This window comes from Canis lupus, chromosome 1 (assembly GCF_011100685.1).
Source record: "Canis lupus familiaris isolate Mischka breed German Shepherd chromosome 1, alternate assembly UU_Cfam_GSD_1.0, whole genome shotgun sequence".
Lineage (NCBI taxonomy): Eukaryota > Metazoa > Chordata > Mammalia > Carnivora > Canidae > Canis > Canis lupus.
In genome coordinates, this window is record NC_049222.1 from 114,418,092 (window position 1) to 114,439,144 (window position 21,053).

General features: G+C 53.8%; 2 protein-coding genes across 5 annotated transcripts; both read left to right on the top strand.

Annotated features, from left to right (window-relative positions):
- The first annotated feature begins 1,151 nt into the window (after positions 1-1,151).
- Positions 1,152-12,059, top strand: FBL (fibrillarin). The gene is made up of 9 exons (XM_038528904.1): positions 1,152-1,307; positions 6,304-6,450; positions 6,565-6,666; positions 6,757-6,851; positions 8,097-8,267; positions 9,164-9,296; positions 10,310-10,422; positions 11,676-11,821; positions 11,931-12,059. Exons 1-9 carry the CDS (start codon positions 1,298-1,300, stop codon positions 11,953-11,955), a joined length of 942 nt encoding a protein of 313 aa, XP_038384832.1. The 5' UTR covers positions 1,152-1,297; the 3' UTR covers positions 11,956-12,059.
- A 387-nt stretch (positions 12,060-12,446) lies between these two features.
- On the top strand, positions 12,447-20,696 carry DYRK1B (dual specificity tyrosine phosphorylation regulated kinase 1B). Of its 4 annotated transcripts, XM_038528901.1 has the most exons (12): positions 13,660-13,684; positions 14,633-14,796; positions 15,832-15,951; positions 16,040-16,228; positions 16,377-16,524; positions 17,391-17,677; positions 18,387-18,533; positions 18,615-18,755; positions 19,048-19,083; positions 19,168-19,363; positions 19,759-19,865; positions 19,960-20,696. In XM_038528901.1, the coding sequence occupies exons 2-12, from the start codon at positions 14,734-14,736 to the stop codon at positions 20,329-20,331; spliced, it is 1,806 nt and encodes a 601-aa protein (XP_038384829.1). In that variant the 5' UTR covers positions 13,660-13,684; positions 14,633-14,733; the 3' UTR covers positions 20,332-20,696. The 4 variants fall into 4 exon arrangements, with proteins under 4 accessions (XP_038384831.1, XP_038384828.1, XP_038384829.1 ...); XM_038528903.1 differs by lacking the exon at positions 13,660-13,684 and adding an exon at positions 12,447-12,603 and having other exon boundaries at positions 19,048-19,363; XM_038528900.1 differs by having other exon boundaries at positions 13,651-13,684; positions 19,048-19,363.
- The last annotated feature ends 357 nt before the right edge of the window (positions 20,697-21,053 follow it).

Here is a 21,053-nt window from a genome sequence, read left to right on the forward strand (position 1 = left end):
GGGAGCCGGGAGGGGTTTGAGGATAGCACACTCTCTCAGGAATTTCGGAAGCAAGGTTTCCAGCACCTTGAGGGGGTAGCTATTGTTGGGAAAAGGGCACTTATTACCGTCTAATAAAACCTGAGTCATGAGACCCTTCAGATGTACCTCGGTGGGCCACGTGCTTGGGGGATGATTGCCAACATGTATCTTGGAGACTTAGAAATAAAGGAAATTTCTTTTTCTTTTTTAAATTTTATTTATTTATTCATGAGACACAGAGAGAGAGAGAGAGGCAGAGGGAGAAGCAGGCTCCATGCAAGGAACCCGATGTGGGACTCGATCTTCCATCTCCAGGATCACGCCCTGGGCGAAGGCAGGCGCTAAACCGCTGAGCCACCCAGGGATCCCAGAGATAAAGGAAATTTCTAAAGGAATTTTTTTATGTTAAAGTAGACTCACAGGATCCTGGGGGTCAGGCTAATATTGCCTTTTGCCCTTAACAAAGTATTAACATCGAGGCAGTTGAGTCCATAGAGGACTGTCCCTCTGCCTGTCTCAAGGACTTGTCAATGTGCTGCCCTGGGCCGGTGCTTTGTCCTCAGCTAGTCCTCTGTTCCTCCATCAAAAGCACTTTTATTGCCTTCTAATAACTTAGTTGGTGTCTGTTCCTCCCACTAGAAGATGAACTCCGGGGATCCCTGGGCGGCCCAGCGGTTGAGCGTCCGCCTTCCGCCCAGGGCGTGATCCTGGGGTCGCGGGATCGAGTCCCGCGTCGGGCTCCCTGCATGGAGCCTGCTTCTCCCTCTGCCTGTGCCTCTGCCTCTCTCTCTCCGTGTCTATCATGAATAAATAAATAAATCTTAATAAATAAATAAATAAATGCTTAATCGACTGCATATGTGTGAGCCCAGAATCGTCCGTGTTCGTCGGGTGGAAATGGGTCAGGGAAAGCTTTCGGGTGTAGACCTTAGGAAGTTAATCACAAACAGAGCAGAGGGGCAGCAGGGAGCACAAGAGACGAGCCCCGGCTCCGGGGAGGATCGCACGCCCAAGAGAAGGCGGGAAGCGCGCTCAGCGTCGCGATGGACGCGCCTAAGGCCGCCCACGGGGGCGGCGCCCTGAGAGGCTTGCGAAGCCCCGCCCACAGCGCGCGCGCGGGGCTCCGGACGCGGAAGGAGCTCCGAGGGGCGGGGCTGCGAGGTTACGTCACGCGCCGTGCGTCGCCGCGCGTGCGCTCCTTTCCACGTGCGAAAGCCCCAGACTCGTGTAGTCCCGGCCGCCGCGGAGTCCTGAGCCGCGGGGCTGAGCTCTCGCCATGAAGCCAGGTGCAGGCCGGGGTTGAGGGCCGGGGTCGGGGACTGGGGGCCGGCGGGAGCCCGAGGGGCGGGGCCCCGGCCTAGGGGCAGGGGGTCCGGCCGCTAGTGGGGAGGGGGTCCTGGTTCCGGTCGCCCGTGGCGGTGGCGAGGGGGTCTTGGCTCCTCCCTGTGAAGCGACGCTGAGTCCGGGGTGCGGGTTCCTGGTCTGGGGGTGTGTGACTGGCTTCGGAGGTCACGGTCGTGAGTCGGGGGTCCTGGGTTTGGAAGGGGGTTCCTGAGCTAGGATTCGACTCCCTGAGGCCGTCATTAGGGGTCCCGGTTATTGGGCTGGGGGTGGCAGTCGGGACAACCGACCCAGAGTCTGGATCCAGGCGTCTGGGGTCTTGGATCTCTGGCTGCGGGATTTGGGGATTATGTGTTGGCTCGGAGGTGAGTCCCGATTTGGGGTCGGGGAGAAGCCCCGTTTGCTTCGCGTGTCGCCGCAACCAGAGCCCCCTTAGCTCCCAGACCAGCTTCTCAGAGAGGGCCGTAGTGAATGAGGACTCCCGGCTTGGGAGTGTGTGGCCCTTTCTGCCCCACTTTCCCGCTCTCTACTCTCCCGAGGGGCGGGTCTCCGAGGTGTGAGTGATCGTGATGCTCAACTCGCGGTGAGATGAACCTTCACGAGCCCAAGACGGGCTTAGCGTGGGGTGGGGGAGGGAGATAGTCACAGGACGCGTGAGTGATTTTATTCATTTGATTTTCCCCGAGATTCTGGTGAACCCACCCCGCCTCCCCCGTTGGTAGATCGATGAGAGGGCAGGCTTTGACAGAAGAAAGATCTCAGTTCAAAACTTCAGCACTAGCTTTGGTTCTTAAGTTGCAGCGTGACCTTGGGCAAGTGGCTTTACTTCTCTGTTTTCTCGTTTGTAAAATGGCGCCCAGTTATAATTTAGCAAGATCACGTTAAGAAAAAGTACATATTGTGGTAATCTCTTTGCAATAGATTAAGTGTACAAATAAATCAACAGGTTGGCATATGTGATGTTATATATACATGTCAGTTATAGTTCAATAAGGCCGAGGGGGAAAAGCACAGGACTTGACATAATAGTATTTGTCTCCACCTCCTGTTATCTTTATCATTCCTCTCAAGAGGCACAAAATTAGGGTCTTTCTTCCTGGTGACTTGGGGCTTCCTAAATCAGGCAATGCCCCTCCCCACAACTTGCTTCGCTAGAGTTTGGGGAAATCTTCCACTGTGACCCAGAAGGTCTGTTTCCTAGTACAGGTCTTTGTTTTGCACTTTGCACTTCCTTTTTCTCCCACCCTCCCTGCGTGTGTGGAGAGATGGGGTCATCTGGTGGAGGGGGAGGGTGGGTTTCTTCAGGAGAAAGAAGACCTGATGACCTGATGAAATGATGGGCGGGGAGGCAATGCTGGACTGTGTCTCTCCATCATACCCCGGCATGCCTGCAGGCACCCTACAATTTGATTCCCCCAGGAATGGAGGATATACCTTCCGCCCAACCATTCCCTCATTGTGTTAGGATATGAAGCTGCAGCAGTTAAGAGTCAGCTCTTCACTAAGGGTTTGAGTCTGACAGAGAAGAAGCCCTGGGGAGATTTTGAGCAGGGACAGAATGCTGTCTGATTGACACATTTAAAAGGATCCTTATTGTTTTTTTATGTAAAGGGCATCAGGGGAGCACAAGTGGAAGCAGGTGCATTAGCAGGAAACTTGTGGTGATTTAGTAGGAGATGATGTGGCTTGGGCTAGGGTGGTATTAGTGGACCTGCCTGACAAATTGTCACACTTTGGAAATATATTTTGAACATAAAGCCGACAGCTTGTATGTGGGTATAAGAGAGATCAAGGATACCTCAGGGTGTGGACACATGTACCTGGAAGGATGGAGTGTCCATTTTTGAGATGGGAAGGTTCTAGGAGGAGAGCAGGGTCTAAACCTGGGGGTCCGTGGAACTTCCTCCCAAAACTTCTGGAAATGTGTGTGCAAACGTGTGTTTTCCTGAGGAGTTGGTACTTCTGGTACATTTTTGTAAGCTCCCCTGGACCTGAAATGAATAGATATGTTTTGAGTACCTAGAACTGCAAGTTGACACTCATGCCCCCAGGTCCCCTAGCTATGCCCACACTTCTCAGGTCACTGTTCCATCAGGCCTGGGATGAGAGTCCCTTCAGCCTAGTGATTTCTCCCCTAAGTGGAAGGACAGGGGGACTCTCCTTCCCCTCATTAAAATACTCCTGTTCAAACTGTGTACCAGGCAGTGTGTTGAGGGAAGTGCTTTGTGTGTATTAAGACATTTTTTTCCTACAATGTGTGATTGTTATCGCCGTATCTCTGTCTTACAGGTAAAGTTTTCAGGATTCCCATGAACCTTCCCTACTCTCTAGGGCCGTGAGTGGCATCTCCATCGCCCTGTACGGGACACATGAACTGATTGAGGGGCGGGGACTGGGGCTCCCTGAATGAACAGAGAGAGTGCTTCCCCCGCCCGGGGCAGAACCCAGGGATTTAAGAGTCATCAGCAGACAGCTCACTTAATATTTATTGAGCCCACACTTTGTGCCAAATGTTGTGCATGGTGCTGGGGATGCAGAGTGACCAAAAGTATTAAAACATCCCTGTCCCTTGGGATGCTGGTGGGGAAGTCAGGCAGTGATAAAGTAAAAAGTGCCATGTGTGATGCTTGATAGGAAGAAGCTAAAGGTAGGGAGCCCGAAGGCCCTGAGTTCTCAGGAAAGAATGTTTCATCAGAGAGCTGAGTGCAACGAAGAAGTGGGTGAGCCCAGCTAATGTGTGCAGGAAGGACAGCAGGTATGAAGGGCTTAGAAGCTGGAGAGTGAGTTGAGGAGGAAGGGTGCAAGGCCCAGAACAGAAAGCGTGAGGGCACAAAAGTCAGCGACATTCTTAGTTCAGGCTGCACATTTCAGATTGCCTGGGGAACCTTAAAAAGCCCAATGCTCAGGCCCCTACACCTAAATCGGGATCTCTAGGTTCCAGGGATTAGCCAAAGGTGAGAGCCACTGATTTCAGGCTTTGGAAGCCAGAGACAGGAATTTCAGTTGCATTTTCAACATGATGGAAAGCCATTGGAAGGGATTTAGGCAAGGGGATCAAGAGATCCAATTTTGTGGTTTGGAGAAGGTCCATCTGTAGCTGCCCTGTGGGCAGGAGCCTGTAGAGGGAGTAAAGGCGACTCTTCGGGAATTCTGAAACTTAACTTTTAGTACTTAAATTAGGAATAATGTTTAAAAGCTCTACATTTTCGTCTTTTAAAAAAATTTTTTTTTCTTAAAGATTTTATTTATTGGGCAGCCCTGGTGGCCCAGCGGTTTGGTGCCGCCTTCGGCCTGGGATGTGATCCTGGAGCCCTGGGATCGAGTTCCACGTCGGGCTCCCTGCATGGAGCCTGCTTCTCTCCCTCTGCCTCTCTCTCTCTGTCATGAGTAAATAAGTAAAATCTTTAAAAAAAAAAAATTTTTTTTTTTTATTTGAGAGAGAGCGAATGCACAGGAAGGAGGTGGGCAGAGGCAGAGGGAGAAGCAGACTCTCCTCCCTTCTGAGCAGGGGAGCAGGGAGCCCGATGCGGGGACCCATCCCAGGACCTCAAGATCATGACCTGAGCTGAAGATAGCTGCTTAACCGACTGAGCCCCCCAGGCCGGGCGCCTGCGTATTTTCATCTTTAACACCTTTACAGTGTGTGAAGATTTCATAGCGCGCAGATATAACGCACCTTTACAAAAAACTCTAGCTAGTTTACTATTGAGTAGTTGACATCAGGTGAGGTCATTTTAGAGCATCCCTAATTGTCACACTATTGTTTTGTAACTTGTGCTTTGCCCAAAGTAGTGCAGAGCTTAGGACACTGGCGCAGAAAAGTCAGATAGTGAATCTGTTAGCACCAGGAGAATGCCATCTGCTTCTGCCGTCATTACCAGCTCAGTGCAGCGCATGTTTGCTCTGACCTGAGGTGATGAAAATCAAGTCTTCCTGAATCTTTTTTTTTTGCCCCCCTTCAGATTTCAGGCCAGGTAACAAGCCCTAAATTGCTTATGTGCTGTTGCCCATCCATAAAGGACAACTCGACTTTTTTCTTGTTTTTTTTTCTCCCTCTGAGCTGAGAGAGACCTCTGCAAGTTTGCAGGAAGGTCGATGAGGTAGCAAGAAAGACATCATGGCCAACTCCCCTCTGTTTAGGGGTTGGCCTTTTTCCTCCAGACTGAAGTTCAGGAGTGGGAGGGCACGGACATGGTTTCAGGGTCTGGGGGCCCTTCCTGCCACGATGCGTGCACAGGCTTCAGACTAACACTGAAAATAGAGTGGATCTTCAAACCTCCTATCTGACCAACAAAAGCAGCATGTTGACAGTAACCTACATCTACCTGGGTATCCCTCCCCTACCTGAATCTTGTTCATATTCCCCTCTCAATCCCCAGTATTATCAGCTTTGCATTTATCGTCCCCTTTCCTCTTTTGGGGGGTGGCATGGGGCAGGGTTACCATGTATATCAACACAGCACGACGTTGTTTAAATTTAGCTGTTGCTGAGCCTTATGACCAATACTGTGTTGGACATGGTCTTCGAGTTGCTTTTTCACTTAACATGACTCTTAAGTTTGTTGGTTTTTTGGGTTTTTTTAAGATTTTATTTATTCATGAAAGACACACAAAGAGAGGCAAAGACATAGGCAGAGGGAGAAGCAGGCTCCCTGCGAGGAGCCCGATGCGGAACTTGATCCCAGGACCTTGGGGTCACAACCTGAGCCAAAGGCAGGTGCTCAACCACTGAGCCACCCAGGCGTCCCATGACTCTAATAAGATTTATCTACCTGTTGTAATTATATAGATCCTCGTCACTGGTGCTTATGAATACTCCCCATTTTATTTGTCCATTCTGCCAGTGGACATCTGCATTGGTCCTGATTTTCCTGTGTGGAATTACGAGACATAACTTCTCAAACTTAATTGCCCCAATTCCTCTTTCTGTTGCCACTACAGGTTTCAGCCCCCGCGGGGGCGGCTTCGGTGGCCGAGGGGGCTTCGGTGACCGCGGTGGTCGTGGTGGAGGCCGAGGAGGCTTTGGTGGGGGCAGAGGTCGTGGTGGAGGCTTTAGGGGCCGTGGCCGAGGAGGAGGAGGACGAGGTGGTAAGTGACATTGGGAGTGGGTGGGAGGTGGGATATGATTAGGAGGCTTTCCCTGGGCTTTGGGAGGGAAGAGATCATGGGATCTCCCTCTCTCACTTCATCTCTGCCTTGTAGGTGGAGGTTTCCAGTCTGGCGGCAACCGGGGTCGTGGTCGGGGAGGGAAGAGAGGAAACCAGTCGGGGAAAAATGTGATGGTGGAACCTCATCGGCATGAGGGTGAGTGGGGAGGGTGCAGAGCTGCTGAGGGTAGGGTGGGTTGTGGGGTGCAGCCCAGAGTCTTCACCCTGCGCTGGTCTCCTCACTTAGGTGTCTTCATTTGTCGAGGAAAGGAAGATGCGCTTGTCACCAAGAATCTGGTCCCTGGGGAATCAGTTTACGGAGAGAAGAGAGTATCGATTTCGGTGAGACCAGGGCCCCAACTGACAGGGTAGCCAGCGGTCTGGTCTCCCTACCCCCACCATGCATCCTACACATGCCAGCTAGGGAGTCACCTTTTTCTTTTTTTTTTTTTCTTTTTTTTTTTCTTTTTTTAAGATTTTATTTATTCATTCATGAGAGAGACAGAGAGAAAGGTAGAGAGAGAGGGGAGTGGAAAGGCAGAGACACAGGCAGAGGGAGAAGCAGGCTCCATGCAGGGAGCCTGACATGGGACTCGATCCTAGGGCTCCAGGATCATGGGCTGAAGGCAGCGCTAAACCGCTAAGCCACCCGGGCTGCCCGGGAGTCATCTTAATACATAAGTCAGATCCCCATTGCCTTCAGGTTCAAGTCCCAGGTCCTCAGTGTGGCCCAGAAGACCCTGCACATTCCAGCTCCCCCTCCCCACCCATGCCCCCACCCCTGCCCCAGACCTAGAGTCTTCTAGCCATACGGGTCTCCTTGCTCTTCCCTCTATCTTGAATACTCCTCCTCTCCAGCTGTGTGTATGTCTGGTTCCTTTCATCACCAGCATCTCTGGTCAACATCACCTTGTGTTTCTCACAAGGCCACCTTGTGCCACCCAGTCCATGAAAAGCAGCCTACCCTCTGCTCTATTATCCCACTTCACCTTTATGATGAGGCACGCTCCTGCTCAGGGCTTTTTGCTGCCTTTCCTGCTGCCTAGAATGTGCTTCCCCAGGTGACTTGCATGGCCCCCACCTCCTTCGGGTCTGCATATGTCTCCTAGGCACTTCCCTGGCCACCCTGCCTCATTTTCACCTGTTCCTCAGCCCCCTCCCCCTACTGTATGTCCTTTCCTGGCTTGATCTTTTCTCCTTAGCAACTGTCACTGGCTTCTGTACTGTACGTAGTTTGGTGTAGACTTGCTCCTTGAGGGCAGGGGTCTGTCTCATTCACTATGTAGCCTGGCATAGGGTCTGGCACAGAACATGTTGGCACAGCAAATGTTTGTTGAATGAACACACAGGTCTTGCTGTTAACTGATACGATCTTTTATCTCTGTGTTTATTGTCTGTCCCTGCCCCTTCTACCTGAGTCATTAACCTTCATGAGAGGGCAGGTACTGCATCCATCATGGTCACTGATGTGTGCCTGTGTTCATTTCTTGAACAATGAATGAGCGCCCTAGGCCCTAGGGCTAAGGGCAGTGGGGTCTAGCAAAAAAAACCTGGCACTAACTTCTATCCCCATCTCTCCCGGCCCAGGAAGGAGATGACAAAATTGAGTACCGTGCCTGGAACCCCTTCCGCTCCAAGCTGGCGGCAGCAATCCTGGGTGGTGTGGACCAGATCCATATCAAGCCAGGGGCCAAGGTGCTCTACCTCGGCGCTGCCTCAGGCACCACTGTCTCCCACGTCTCTGACATCGTAGGCCCGGTGAGTGGATAGAGGGTTAAGGAGGAGTGAGTAAGGGCAGGTGGTGAGGTGAAAAGGAGGCAGAGACTGCCTCTGCCAGCCTGGAGTCAGTGGGCCTGGCTGCTTCCCTGTACCATGTGGCTTGGGGCTAGGCCCTTCCTTCAGAGTGCCTGTAGTAGAAGGAGCAGCTTGAAGCATCCAGTCTCCAAAGGCTCATTTAGTCCCATTCCTGAGTTCCTGGTCTGGAGGGAAGGGACGTGGGTATTGGCGTAAGTGCAGTTAGAGGGGCCCCGGGGTCGAAGGTACAGATACCAGAGTGTTGGATTTAGTTGTCCTCTTTAAAAATGTATGCCCCCAAATCTGGTCTTGTGGTTTCTCTTAAAAGAACAGGTATTAGTTTCTGGGCCTACATTTCTGTGTCACTCTGCAGGCTCCTTGGTTAGAGGTCACCCGTGCATCTCACTTCAGGACCTCTAGCCCATCTGCATGACTTTGTAGGCTGTGTAATGTAGTGGTTTAAAACCCCAGGCTCTGTTGTGGGCGTTTAACAGTGAGGTGGTTTTCGGCACATTTCTTAAACTCTCTGAGCCTCGGTTTATGCCTCTGGAAAATAAGGTTGCTGTGAAGATACTTGTAATTCCTGTAAAGTACTTAGAGCAATGCCTAGTCCATTGTAAGTATTCTTAGCTGTTAGAACTTCATCTCTGTGCCTGGCTTCCTCGTTTGAAGCCTGTACTGGGGAGACTGGACTCTCAGATCAAGCAAAGTGGGATTGAATAACCCTTGGCAACAATACGTTGTCAAATGGTAGGGTTTTGATTCTGTGTGGATTTGAAGAGATGCTACATGCAGTGTTTGAGCTTAAAGTAGGTATTCCATCTAAAAAGTAGTATCAGTGTTTTTATTAATTGTTTTAGGATGGTCTAGTCTATGCAGTTGAGTTCTCCCACCGCTCTGGCCGTGACCTCATTAACTTGGCCAAGAAGAGGACCAACATTATTCCTGTTATTGAAGATGCTCGGCACCCACACAAATACCGCATGCTCATAGGTGAGGGGTCTAGGGATTGGCTCAGATTGTGTAGGCCAGGGCACTCCAGGTTTCTTGGAAGAGGTGGCCAGAGCCCTGATTCAAATGTAATCAGGATGGATGAGTAGGCCTCCTGAGTCTGCAGGAATGAAGAGGGTGAGGGGAGCCAGGTGAGGTTGTGGAGCTTGGGTGTCTGGCACCCCTGGAAGGCTAACCTTTTTTCCTTCGATCTCCTGCCCCTCTCCCTAGGCACCCCCATACTTCTGCCTACTTCTGAAACATGGTATTTTTTATGCTGCCCCCCTTTTTATGATTGATCATAAAAAACAGTGTGGCCTGGCCCGGAGGGGCCCATTGTGAATATTACTTTGGTTTTTAAAGATTAAAAAAAATGGAAGTACAATATAAAACGTGTTGCTACTGTTACACTCCTTATAAACCACCCTCAGAGGTAACCAATACGAACAATTTAATGCCTTCTTTTCCCAATTTAAGAAAGTCAGTTTTCTTTTTTTCTTTTTTTCAGTTTTCATTATACCATTTTTTTGTTGTTTTATTTAATCACAGTGGCTTAAAAATACTTTGCATTATGTTGGTTTTGAGTAGTTTTTTTTCCCCATGCATTCATACCATACCCTTTAGTTTCCTTTGACAATCCTGCAGACGCTCTTGCCTGTAAGTGCTCACCTTTACATGCCTTTTTATGACGTGTCTGTCTCCCCCCCAGACCTGGGAGCATCTCGAGGGCAGGGTCCGGGTCTGACTCGTCTCTGTGTCCCCCACACCGGGCCCAGGCCTGGCCACAGAGTAGGTGGCAATCATGGTTTACAAGAGGAATGAATGAATGGTGTGACTGGGTTTTGGACCCATCCTGGGGGTCCAGTGGAGGGAAAGGGGGAATCAACGGGGGGAAGTGAGACTGGAAGCAGGGAAGACTATGCCAGAAACCTTCTGGTAATGGGGCACAGGCCTCACGGGAGGAGCTGGGAATATCTGGTGGATCCAGCTTGTAAGTGCCACTTATTTCTCCCTAGCAATGGTGGACGTGATCTTTGCCGACGTGGCCCAGCCAGACCAGACCCGGATTGTAGCCCTGAATGCCCACACCTTCCTTCGTAACGGAGGACACTTTGTGATTTCCATTAAGGTGCGGGGCTTGGAGGAGTCTAAGATGGGGTGGTAGTATTTTCTCTGTAACTGCCAAGCAGCTAGTCAAAACAAAGGGGCCAGGGCCTCCATTCTCCTAGTCTAGTCTATTCCCAGGCTCTACCCTGCATTTCCCTGCCCTGTCAAATAGCACTTGGTGAAAAATGTCTACAAAACTAAAAGGCTTTGAGTTTAAATAGCCAATAGAATGTAGTGGTCAAGTCCATGATGGCCGAGTCTGACCATTTAAGGTTTTTTGTTTTTAAAGATTTTATTTATCACAAGACACAGAGAGAGAGAGAGGCAGAGACACAGGCAGAGGGAGAAGCAGGCTTCATGCTGGGAGCCTGACGTGGGACTCGATCCCAGGTCTCCAAGATCACGCTGCAGGCTGAAGGCAGCACTAAACCTCTGAGCCACCCCGGCTGCCCTTGACCATTTAAGTTTGAATTCCAGCTTGTTCTCTGAGCAAGTTACCCAACCTGTGTTTGTTTTACTTGTCAAGTAGGAATATTAGTCGTATCTCTTTTAGTGTTGATGCAATGATTAAATTTATCAATATAAAGTGTTTAGACTAGAGCCTTGTATAAAATTTTAGATGAATACTAGATGCATTTTCAAAAACGTTTTATTTAAAGATCTTCAGCCAGGGATCCCTGGGTGGCGCAGCGGTTTAGCGCCTGCCTTTGGCCCAGGGCGCGATCCTGGAGACCCGGGATCGAATCCCACGTCGGGCTCCCGGTGCATGGAGCCTGCTTCTCCCTCTGCCTGTGTCTCTGCCTCTCTCTCTCTCTCTCTCTGTGTGACTATCATAAATAAATAAAAATTAAAAAAAACAAAACAAAACAAAACACCATCAGGTCAATAAAGTGTCCCTAAGATGTGTTTGTTTTAAAAAAAAAAAAAAGATCTTCAGCCAGATTCACCATTTGTTAGCCTTTTGCTCCATTTGTTTCAGTATTCTCAGCATTGTTACTATTGTTAAAGAAGAGGAAGTAGAAAAAACAAACACAAAAACCTGGGTGTAAAATTTAAACACCAGCTTTAAGACAGTCTCTGTTGAAGCCTTCCTGTTCCAAATCCAAACCAAATTGAAAACTTCTCTAATGAAGTCTTTCCCTACATTTCCAAAACCTGAGTTTCACTGAGTTTCCAATAATTTAAAAAAAAATCTTTTTTTTTTTTTTTTTTTAAAGAGCAACAAAAAGGAAAACAGTCCAGTGCTTTGCTTATAAAATTCAAATTCTTCTGCAGGCCAACTGCATTGACTCCACAGCCTCTGCTGAGGCTGTGTTTGCCTCTGAGGTGAAGAAGATGCAGCAGGAGAACATGAAGCCCCAAGAGCAATTGACCTTAGAGCCCTACGAAAGAGACCACGCTGTAGTGGTGGGTGTGTACAGGTGAGCAGGGGCCGGCAGCCCACCTGGACAGAGCCCTGCCAGTCAGCACTTGGAAGGAGTGCCCCAAATGGTGACAAGCTCTGAATCTTCTATCTCCTTCCTCTCACAGGCCACCTCCCAAGGTGAAGAATTGAAGCCCGGCGCCATCTGGATTACCAGAGATTTGTGTTGCTACTGTTACACGTGTTTTTCTATTAAAAGACTCATCCAGGGGCACCTGGGTGGCTCTGTCACTTAAGCCTGGGCCTCTTGATCTCAGCTTAGGTTTTGACCTTAGGGTCGTGAATTCAACCCGGCCTTGGGCTCCTTGGGCGTGAAACCTATTTAGGAAAAAAAAAAAATTCATCATCGCTCCTGTATGCTGATCAGAGACCTCCGTTCAACGGTGCGCATGCGCCGTTTTTCAACTGGCGCGGTGGTGGGGGTGGACCAGCTCATCCGGTCCCTCGTGCGCATGCTTCTCCCTTGGCTGCTTTTTGCGCAGCCGTAACCCGGCTTCCGGCGCCTGGGCGGGGCTGATAGCTTACGGTGCATGTCTGCCGGTAGACCCTGCTGCGCGCAGGCGCAGAATGTTACCTTGGGTCACGTGGGGGAAGCGAATGGGGGGGGTGGGGGCGGAGCCCGGGGCGGGGGGGGCCGGTTTGTTGTGGTCGCCATTTTGCTGGTTGCATTACTGGGTAATCGGGCCCTGGCTCGCCGCGTCCGTCGGATACCTTCAGCCAGTGGGCAGGTCTGAGCTCGGGCTTCCCGAGCAGCTTGAGTCCCCTTGCCCGCGCCCTCAGGTAACAACGCGGCTACAGGTGGGGCGGCACGAGCTCGCGGGGAGGGGGCAGTACGGGCCCGCCCTGCCCGCGTCGCCGCGAGACTTAGCACGAGGCCGAGGGAGCAGAGCAGGGGGGCGGCGGGCAGGTGCAGGCCGTGCCTGGCTATTCATAGTCGGATTCTAGGAAGTGGCCGAGCCCGAGGGAGCAGCCTTGGGAGGGCGGCTGGGAGGGGGTAGCGGGGCCCGGCTCCCGCCCTTTGTTTGGGCTCGGCTCCTCCGGCTGCATCGTCGTCGCCTAGCAACAGCTGTTCTGAGCTGCGATTGGCTGAGCTCTTGGCAGCAGCGGCCAATGGCACGGTTGTTGCCATGGCAGGTGCGGACTGCCAAGCTCAGGCCGGCCCCGCCCGCCGGGCTCCGCCGACCGGGGCGGGCCTCCAGGGTGGGGGGCGGGACGCCTGGGTCCCCAGGGGCGGGTGGCTGCGCGGGGCGGGGCCGGCGGGGCGAGGGTTAACCCGCCCCTCCCCCGTCCACCTGCTTTCCCCTTCCCCCGCGTGCCCCGGGCTGACCCTCGTTCCCTCCTCTCCCCGCCCCCGGCGGCGGCGGCTGCTGTTGTCACCCACCCGGCCGCCTGTCCCGCTTGCCCTCCCCGCCGCGGGGCTTGCCGGGCCGGCCGGGCCGGGACAGGCGGCCGTCTCCTCTCTGCCGCCACCGCCGCCATGCTGGCCGCTCGCCCACCCCACTGGGGGCCCCACCGCGCCCCAGCCCCCCGTGGGCCCCGCGCCAGCCCTGACCCGGGTAGGGGGTGGGTGCTGGGAGAGACGGTCCTGCTGTGGGAGGGCCCCAGGGAAGAGGTTGTTTCGGGTGAGGGGCGGGGGAGCTCCGAGAGAGAGGAGGGATCGTGGAGTGGCAAGGCTTGGCATAGGAGAAAGGGATTGACATGGGAGAAGGCCTGTGGGGAGAGGATTTTGGTGTGGCAGGTACTCTGGGAGGGGAGAACTCTATGTGATATTCGGGGATTTTGGTTTCTGGGGGCCTTCTAGGAATGGCACAGGTGTGGATTGACCCTGGTGTAGAGAGGAGTAACTGGAGAAAGAGCCCTGGTAGGAATATTGGATGGGGGGAGGAGGGAAAGATACAGTGTAGGGGAGAGAAGGGCGAGGGAAGAGACGGCTCCTCCTTGCTCCCATCAGAAGAAGTGAGCCTTGATTGGGAGGGGGACCACGGACTAATATGGGGAAGAGCCCTTTTGTGGCACAAAGAAACTATCTGGTGGGGAGGGTCCCTGATGTGAGAGGAAATGGTATAAGGATAAGGTCTTGGCATGATATGGGGAGGGTCCCCTGGGAAGGGGGTGCCCTGATGGATGAGAATGCCATAGGGGTAGGAATTTTTTATATAGGGACAACTCTGTATAACAGGGTAACCTTGGTATGCTCTCCAGGACCCTGATGTGGTTTTAGGGGCCTGCAGAAGACTCTGCTATGGGTGTGGAGGGGGCCCAGAGTTCTCTTGTGGTTTGGGGGGAGGGGAATCCTAGACTTCTCTAGGATCTACTGGGAAGGGTAGATCTTGAAGTGAAAGGACCTTGCTGTGATAAGAGGTGATCCTGACAATCAGGGAAGACTGCAGGAGGGCAGGATCTGGTGTGAGGGGGCCCTGGGGAGGGCCATAAATAGAAATGGGAAGCAAACCTATACTGTCTGTGGTTTCTATCTTTCTTCTCTTTCTCACCCCAATTATTGGTGTCTTTTTGTCCTTTCTTGTCATGGCCTTTATCCCTGCCTGGCTTCCAATCATTCCCTTTCACATGTTCCCCTCTTTGTGCCACCTACTTCATTTATTTGGTAATCATTTGTTGAGGGACTCTGCTGTGCCCCCACCCCCACCCCACCATTTTTCACTGTCCCCTTTCTTCATTGCCACCTGTTGTCCTTTTTCTCCTCTCCCTATGCCCTACCTTCTCTCTGGTGTCCACCTCTTTCCCACCTGTCCCTGTCCCACACATCTTCTTGTTCCATGTTGTTCCCCTGCCTCCCGCCTGCTCTCAGGTCTCAGCGGCGGTGGCAGCCGAGGTGCAGGATGCGAGAAGGCGCCCCCCGGCCGGGCTCCCGCTCCAGGCCTCGCTCCCCTGCGGCCCTCTGAGCCCACCATGGCCGTCCCACCGGGCCATGGTCCCTTCTCTGGCTTCCCGGGGCCCCAGGAGCACACGCAGGTATGCGTTCAGCTGGCTCCTCACATGCCTGGGGTAGGGGGAGGCTGGGGATAGAAGGGTCTTGGGGCCAAAAGATTATTTGGTTGCCCAGAGCAGTCTCCTGGGGCCATGAAAAGCCCATCTGGAGTGGAAGATAATAGAGAAGTTGGTGGCAGAGACTGTTTGGATAGCCTGGGTTCAAATCCTGACACAGGGTTAAATTACTTAGGTTCTACCTGCTTCAGTTTTCTTTCTCTTAAAATGAAGCCAAGAATGATAACTACCTCGCAGGATAGTTGTGAGGTTAAGCAAGTTAATGAAATGCATGTAAAATGCTGAGAATAGTGCCTGGCACCTAGGAAACACCCAGTAAATGTTCACTAAGGAAAAAAGGTCCAGAGTGAAAGATGGGCAGTTGGGGTGCAAGGGGGAGAAGTCTGAGTCCAAAGGATCCTGGAGCCAGCAGCATCTTACACTACAGAGTAAAGATATTCAGGGGTGGAGACTGTCAGGGCTCTGAAATGTAGAGCTTGAAGCAGGATGGAGTAGGAGGTGCCAAGGTGCTGGCTCCCAAAAGACTGGGGCAAAATGTGCAGAGTTGGGGGTGAAGGATAGGAAGATACCACAGGATAAGGGTAAAGCAAGATGGCAGCCCTCAAGATGGGACACCCAGAATGATGGTGGACTGGGAAGGGCAGAGCCTATGTTTTCTATCTGATCTCTCCCACGGAGGTTCAGAAAGGAGTAAAGGTGTAGGATGAAAGGTCAGGAGAAAATAGTTCACCATTCATTCACTCAGCAAATCTCTGATGACCACCCACTATGTGCCAAACGCTACTTGGCACTGCAGATACAGCAAGAACAAGACAGTCTCTGCCCTTGGGGAATTTCTGTTCCTGTTGGGTTGTCACACAGTGATCAAGTAAAATGTGTATATGGTGACAATGACCCGGCCACCCAGAGAGTTCTCCCTAAGGTTGTCTGTTAGAGGTAAAGGCCTATCCTCAGTGCCATGCCGCACCCCCCCCCCCCCCCCCGCCCTGCCTCACCCCGCAGGTATTGCCTGATGTGCGGCTGTTGCCACGGAGGCTGCCCCTGGCCTTCCGGGACGCGACCTCAGCCCCGCTGCGCAAGCTCTCCGTGGACCTCATCAAGACCTACAAGCACATCAATGAGGTGGGCGGGGGACCCAACCAGGTGCTGAGGGGTCCTGGCAGCTGGCACAGGGCACTCAGCAATCCTTATCTTCTGGCTGGCTGGGCAGGTATACTATGCGAAGAAGAAGCGGCGGGCCCAGCAGGCGCCACCTCAGGACTCGAGCACCAAGAAGGAGAAGAAGGTCCTGAACCATGGTTACGACGATGACAACCATGACTACATTGTGCGCAGTGGCGAGCGCTGGCTGGAGCGCTATGAGATTGACTCACTCATCGGCAAAGGCTCCTTTGGCCAGGTGCGGGGTGCCCCCCTTCCACCCTGACCCAGGGATAGAGAGGCATGGGCATCCACTGATACTGACCCACAAAGGAGTAGTGCCCTGTTCTGTGCCCCGTCCCCTTCCCCCGCATTTCCTCACTTTGTAACATGCCCTGCCCCGGCAGGTGGTGAAAGCCTATGATCATCAGACCCAGGAGCTGGTGGCCATCAAGATCATCAAGAACAAAAAGGCCTTCCTAAACCAGGCCCAGATTGAGCTGCGGCTGCTGGAGCTGATGAACCAGCATGACACAGAGATGAAGTACTATATAGGTGAGGCCTGGGGCAGCAGTACACCCAGTACAGTACTGGGTCAGTGTCTTCAGGGCAGGGGCTGGTCTGGAATCCCCTGACATCAGCGATTCTCCTGCCGCCTTAGTGATTGTTTCCCTATTCCCATGATGGCTTTGGTCACAGTGTATTGGGTGCTCGCTAAGGGTCAGGCCCTGTTGCAAGCACTTTCCCTGATTTAACTGGCTCCAGTCTGACCACAGCTCTGGGGGGAAGGGGCACCTTGGCCCACAGCTTGGAGACGACGACAGAGGCATTCATGTGCTATCACTTGCATAAAGTCACAGCATTTGTACTCAGAGGGGCTATAATTTCACCAGGCAGTGGGCTCCCAGGCCTATAGTCATAACATCTGCATCAGTCTTTTCCTCTTTCCCATACTGATTCTTAGAAAAGGCAAGTGGATTGAAAAAGTGTGTTTCTTTAAATACACATCCTTACCCTAAATGGAAAACTAGTGTCCCCTGCCACAAAAATAAATAGAACTGAGACTAAAACAATGTTACAAAATTAAGTGAGAAAATCTAGAAGGGCAGTAAAGACCCATCAGCACCACAAGGAAACGTTCTCTGGTTTATCAGAAAGTTTGACAGAGACTTGGAAAGAATGAACTTCTCTTAATCAAGGAACTCTTTCTCTTGATGTGAATCGAGTTCCAGATCATATAAAAAACACCCTGACGAGCAGCTGCTTCCCGTGGGCACACCACAATTTGGCCAGCGCTCAAGAGGCAGAGCCCCGGATCGGCTTCCAGCCCCTCTGCCTACTACTGTGCATCCCCGGCCGCCACCGGGCCTCTCTGAGCCTCAGCTTCCCCGTCAGGCCCATTTCCATCCCCTTCCCCGCAGTGCACCTGAAGCGGCACTTCATGTTCCGGAACCACCTGTGCCTGGTGTTCGAGCTGCTTTCCTACAACCTGTACGACCTCCTGCGCAACACACACTTCCGCGGCGTCTCCCTGAACCTGACGCGGAAGCTGGCGCAGCAGCTCTGCACGGCGCTGCTCTTCCTGGCCACGCCCGAGCTCAGCATCATTCACTGCGACCTCAAGCCCGAGAACATCCTGCTCTGCAACCCCAAGCGCAGCGCCATCAAGATCGTGGATTTTGGCAGCTCCTGCCAGCTTGGCCAGCGGGTGCGGCGTGGCCCGGGGACGGGGGCGGGGCTCGCGGCGTGGGTGTGGCCCGGGGGCGGGGCCAACTAGTGGCGGGTGGGGCGGGGGTGCGGCCCGAGGTGGCCTGGAGGGTGGTATTGGAATGGGGTGTTGGCGACCTAGCGTTGTAAGGCCAGCTGGTGCGGAGGTTAAAAGGAGAGGGCCACAGGGTATAGTACCCAGTAGGAAAGGAAGAGAAGCCTGAGGAGGCAAGGCCAGCTATGAGGCGTTCAAAGTGGGCAGGGTGAAGTGGGGTTGGCTTTGAGCCTGGAGAGGCGTTTGGCTAGGTTTTGTTTACCCGGTGCTCTGAAAGCTGGGGAGGAAGTGGGGGACGGGTGCTTTAGTTTGCAGCTTTGAGTCAGCAGGCATTTGAGATGGCTTGGAAAGGGTCTGAGTGGGGGGTGGTGGGAAAGGCCTGGTCTTGCAGACTGCCAACCTCTGATGACCAAGGAGGGTCAAGTCAGTCTTTGGATGAAGATCAGGGTCAGACTAGGCTAGCAGAGACTTCTGAGGCTGATGAATAAGTGATGGTAGTGCCTCCTGGAAAGTGGGTGATGTCCTCAAGATTTGTAACCCTAATGCTCCAGTTGCATGGAAGGAAGCTTGTCTTAGCTTTGAGTATGTCATTGGCACTACTAGGGGAGGCTGGGACCTCTCTTGACTGTTGCCCTGTTCCCTGCTTCTTCCCCAGATCTACCAGTACATCCAGAGCCGCTTCTACCGGTCGCCTGAGGTGCTTCTGGGCACACCCTACGACCTGGCTATTGACATGTGGTCCTTGGGCTGCATCCTGGTGGAGATGCACACCGGAGAGCCCCTCTTCAGTGGCTCTAATGAGGTGTGCTCCTGAGGAAGGGGTGTGCTGGAGGGGGCGGAGGCCTGGCTGGCCTGATGACCCTGACTGCCCACCTGCTCACAGGTGGACCAGATGAACCGGATTGTGGAGGTGCTGGGCATCCCACCAGCCCCCATGCTGGACCAGGCACCCAAGGCTCGCAAGTACTTTGAACGGCTGCCTGGGGGTGGCTGGACCCTACGAAGGACAAAGGAACTCAGGAAGGTGCGGCCCCTGCCCCATGCCGCTCCTCCTACCCTGGTGGCCCTTTACTCTCTCACACTTGGGGCTTCCTTTCTCCCTGCTTCCTCTCCCTTGTGTCTTTCCCTTCCTTCCTCTCCCCTTGTCTGTCCTTTGTCCTGCCCCACCCCATCTCTCCTACCCACCCCACAACTCTTCTTAGCTTCTCTCCTTCCACTTTCTCTCTTGTGCCTCTGTTTCCCCGTGTGTGTCTCCCTGCCCCTCCTGCCCACTGACGGCCACTCTCTTGCCCCCCCTCCCACCCCCTCCCTGCCAGGATTACCAGGGCCCCGGGACACGGCGGCTGCAGGAGGTGCTGGGCGTGCAGACGGGCGGGCCCGGGGGCCGGCGGGCGGGGGAGCCGGGCCACAGCCCCGCCGACTACCTCCGCTTCCAGGACCTGGTGCTGCGCATGCTGGAGTATGAGCCCGCCGCCCGCATCAGCCCACTGGGGGCTCTGCAGCACGGCTTCTTCCGCCGCACGGCTGATGAGGCCACCAACACGGGCCCGGCAGGCAGCAGTGCCTCCACCTCGCCCGCACCCCTTGACACCTGTCCCTCCTCCAGCACCGCCAGCTCCATCTCCAGCTCTGGTGGGTGCCCAGTGCCAGGTGGGGTAGAACAGGAGGGTGGGCAGCTCTTGTTTGGCCTGGCCTGGGGGACCTGGCCACACTGGGCCTTCACCTAGAGCTTTGAAACTGCATGATCCTGAACTCCAGAACAAGTGGGGCAAACAGAGTTCTGACTGGTCCTGACCTGATCTCCGAGATTGAGCTTGGGCTCACATCTCTAAAACTGCTTTTCACTCTGATACCCAAAACTGAGCTCTGACCCATAATTTCAGAATTGGGCCCTATCCTCTAAATAGACTCTTGTCCAAAGCCCAGGCCTGGGCCTGGGTCACAAACCAAACTCAGACACTGAAAAATCCAACCACCACCTCTCCTCACCTAAGGCGTCTCCTCATTTCCTCCCCTGGCACTTCCAGGAGGTTCCAGTGGCTCCTCCAGTGACAACCGGACCTACCGATACAGCAACCGATATTGTGGGGGCCCTGGGCCCCCCATCACTGACTGTGAGATGAACAGCCCCCAGGTACTGGGGCCTGGGGGACTTGGGAGGTGGGTAATAGGTATCTGGGGCTTTAGGACCTGGGTCTCCATCACCCACTGTTCCTTTGCTCCTTTAGGTCCCACCCTCCCAGCCGCTGCGCCCCTGGGCAGGGGGTGATGTGCCCCACAAGACACATCAGGCCCCTGCTTCCGCCTCGTCACTGCCAGGGGCCGGGGCCCAGTTACCCCCCCAACCCCGATGCCTTGGTCGTCCCCCATCACCAACCTCACCACCACCCCCGGAGCTGATGGATGTGAGCCTGGTGGGCGGCCCTTCAGACTGCTCCCCACCTCACCCAGCGCCTGCCCCCCAGCACCCGGCTGCCTCAGCCCTCCGGACTCGGATGACAGGAGGTCGTCCACCCCTCCCACCCCCTGATAACCCTGCCACTCTGGGGCCTCGCTTGGGCCTCCGTGGTGTACCCCAGAGCACGGCAGCCAGCTCATGACCCAGCCCCCTCCCTGGGGCCCCTCCTGAAGCCATACCCCCCATCTGGGGGCCCTGGGCTCCCATCCTCATCTCTCCCCTTGACTGGAATTGCTGCTACCCAGCTGGGGTGGGTGAGGCCTGCACTGATTGGGGCCTGGGGCAGGGGGTCAAGGAGAGGGGTCTAGGCGCACCCTCCCCATTAAGGACTGGACCCTTGGCCCCCTCTCCCCCCCTTGTTTTCTATTTATTGTACCAAAGACAGTGGTGGTCCGGTGTTGGGGGGAGACCCCCTTCACCCTAGGGCCCTAGGAGGGGGTGGGGGCAGGTAGGGGGAGATGGCCTTGCTCCTCCTTGCTGTACCCCCCAGTAAAGAGCTTTCTCACATGCCTGCCTGAGCGTTTGCAGGGCCTCGGTTCCCCTCACATGGCCCTCAGAGACGTGGTGGGGAACAGTATTTGGGGAGGGGGTATCAGAAGAGCTTTGTCACGTGGGATGCGTCCCTGGGGAAGTTATGGCTATTGGTGGAGACATGGGGCTGCAGGACCTCTGGGGCTACGGAATCCTAGACAGAAATCCTGGATAGGGTCCTAGCCCACGTTTGTCTTTTCCATGGTAGACAGAGACCCTGAAAGAGTAAAGGCTCAGCTCTGGCCTGTCTCTGGAAAAGTCTCCACAGGAGTGGCTCTTTATGCCAAGCAGGCATCCGGTGGGTGCTGAACGCACGCAGCAGGCCTTAGTGGT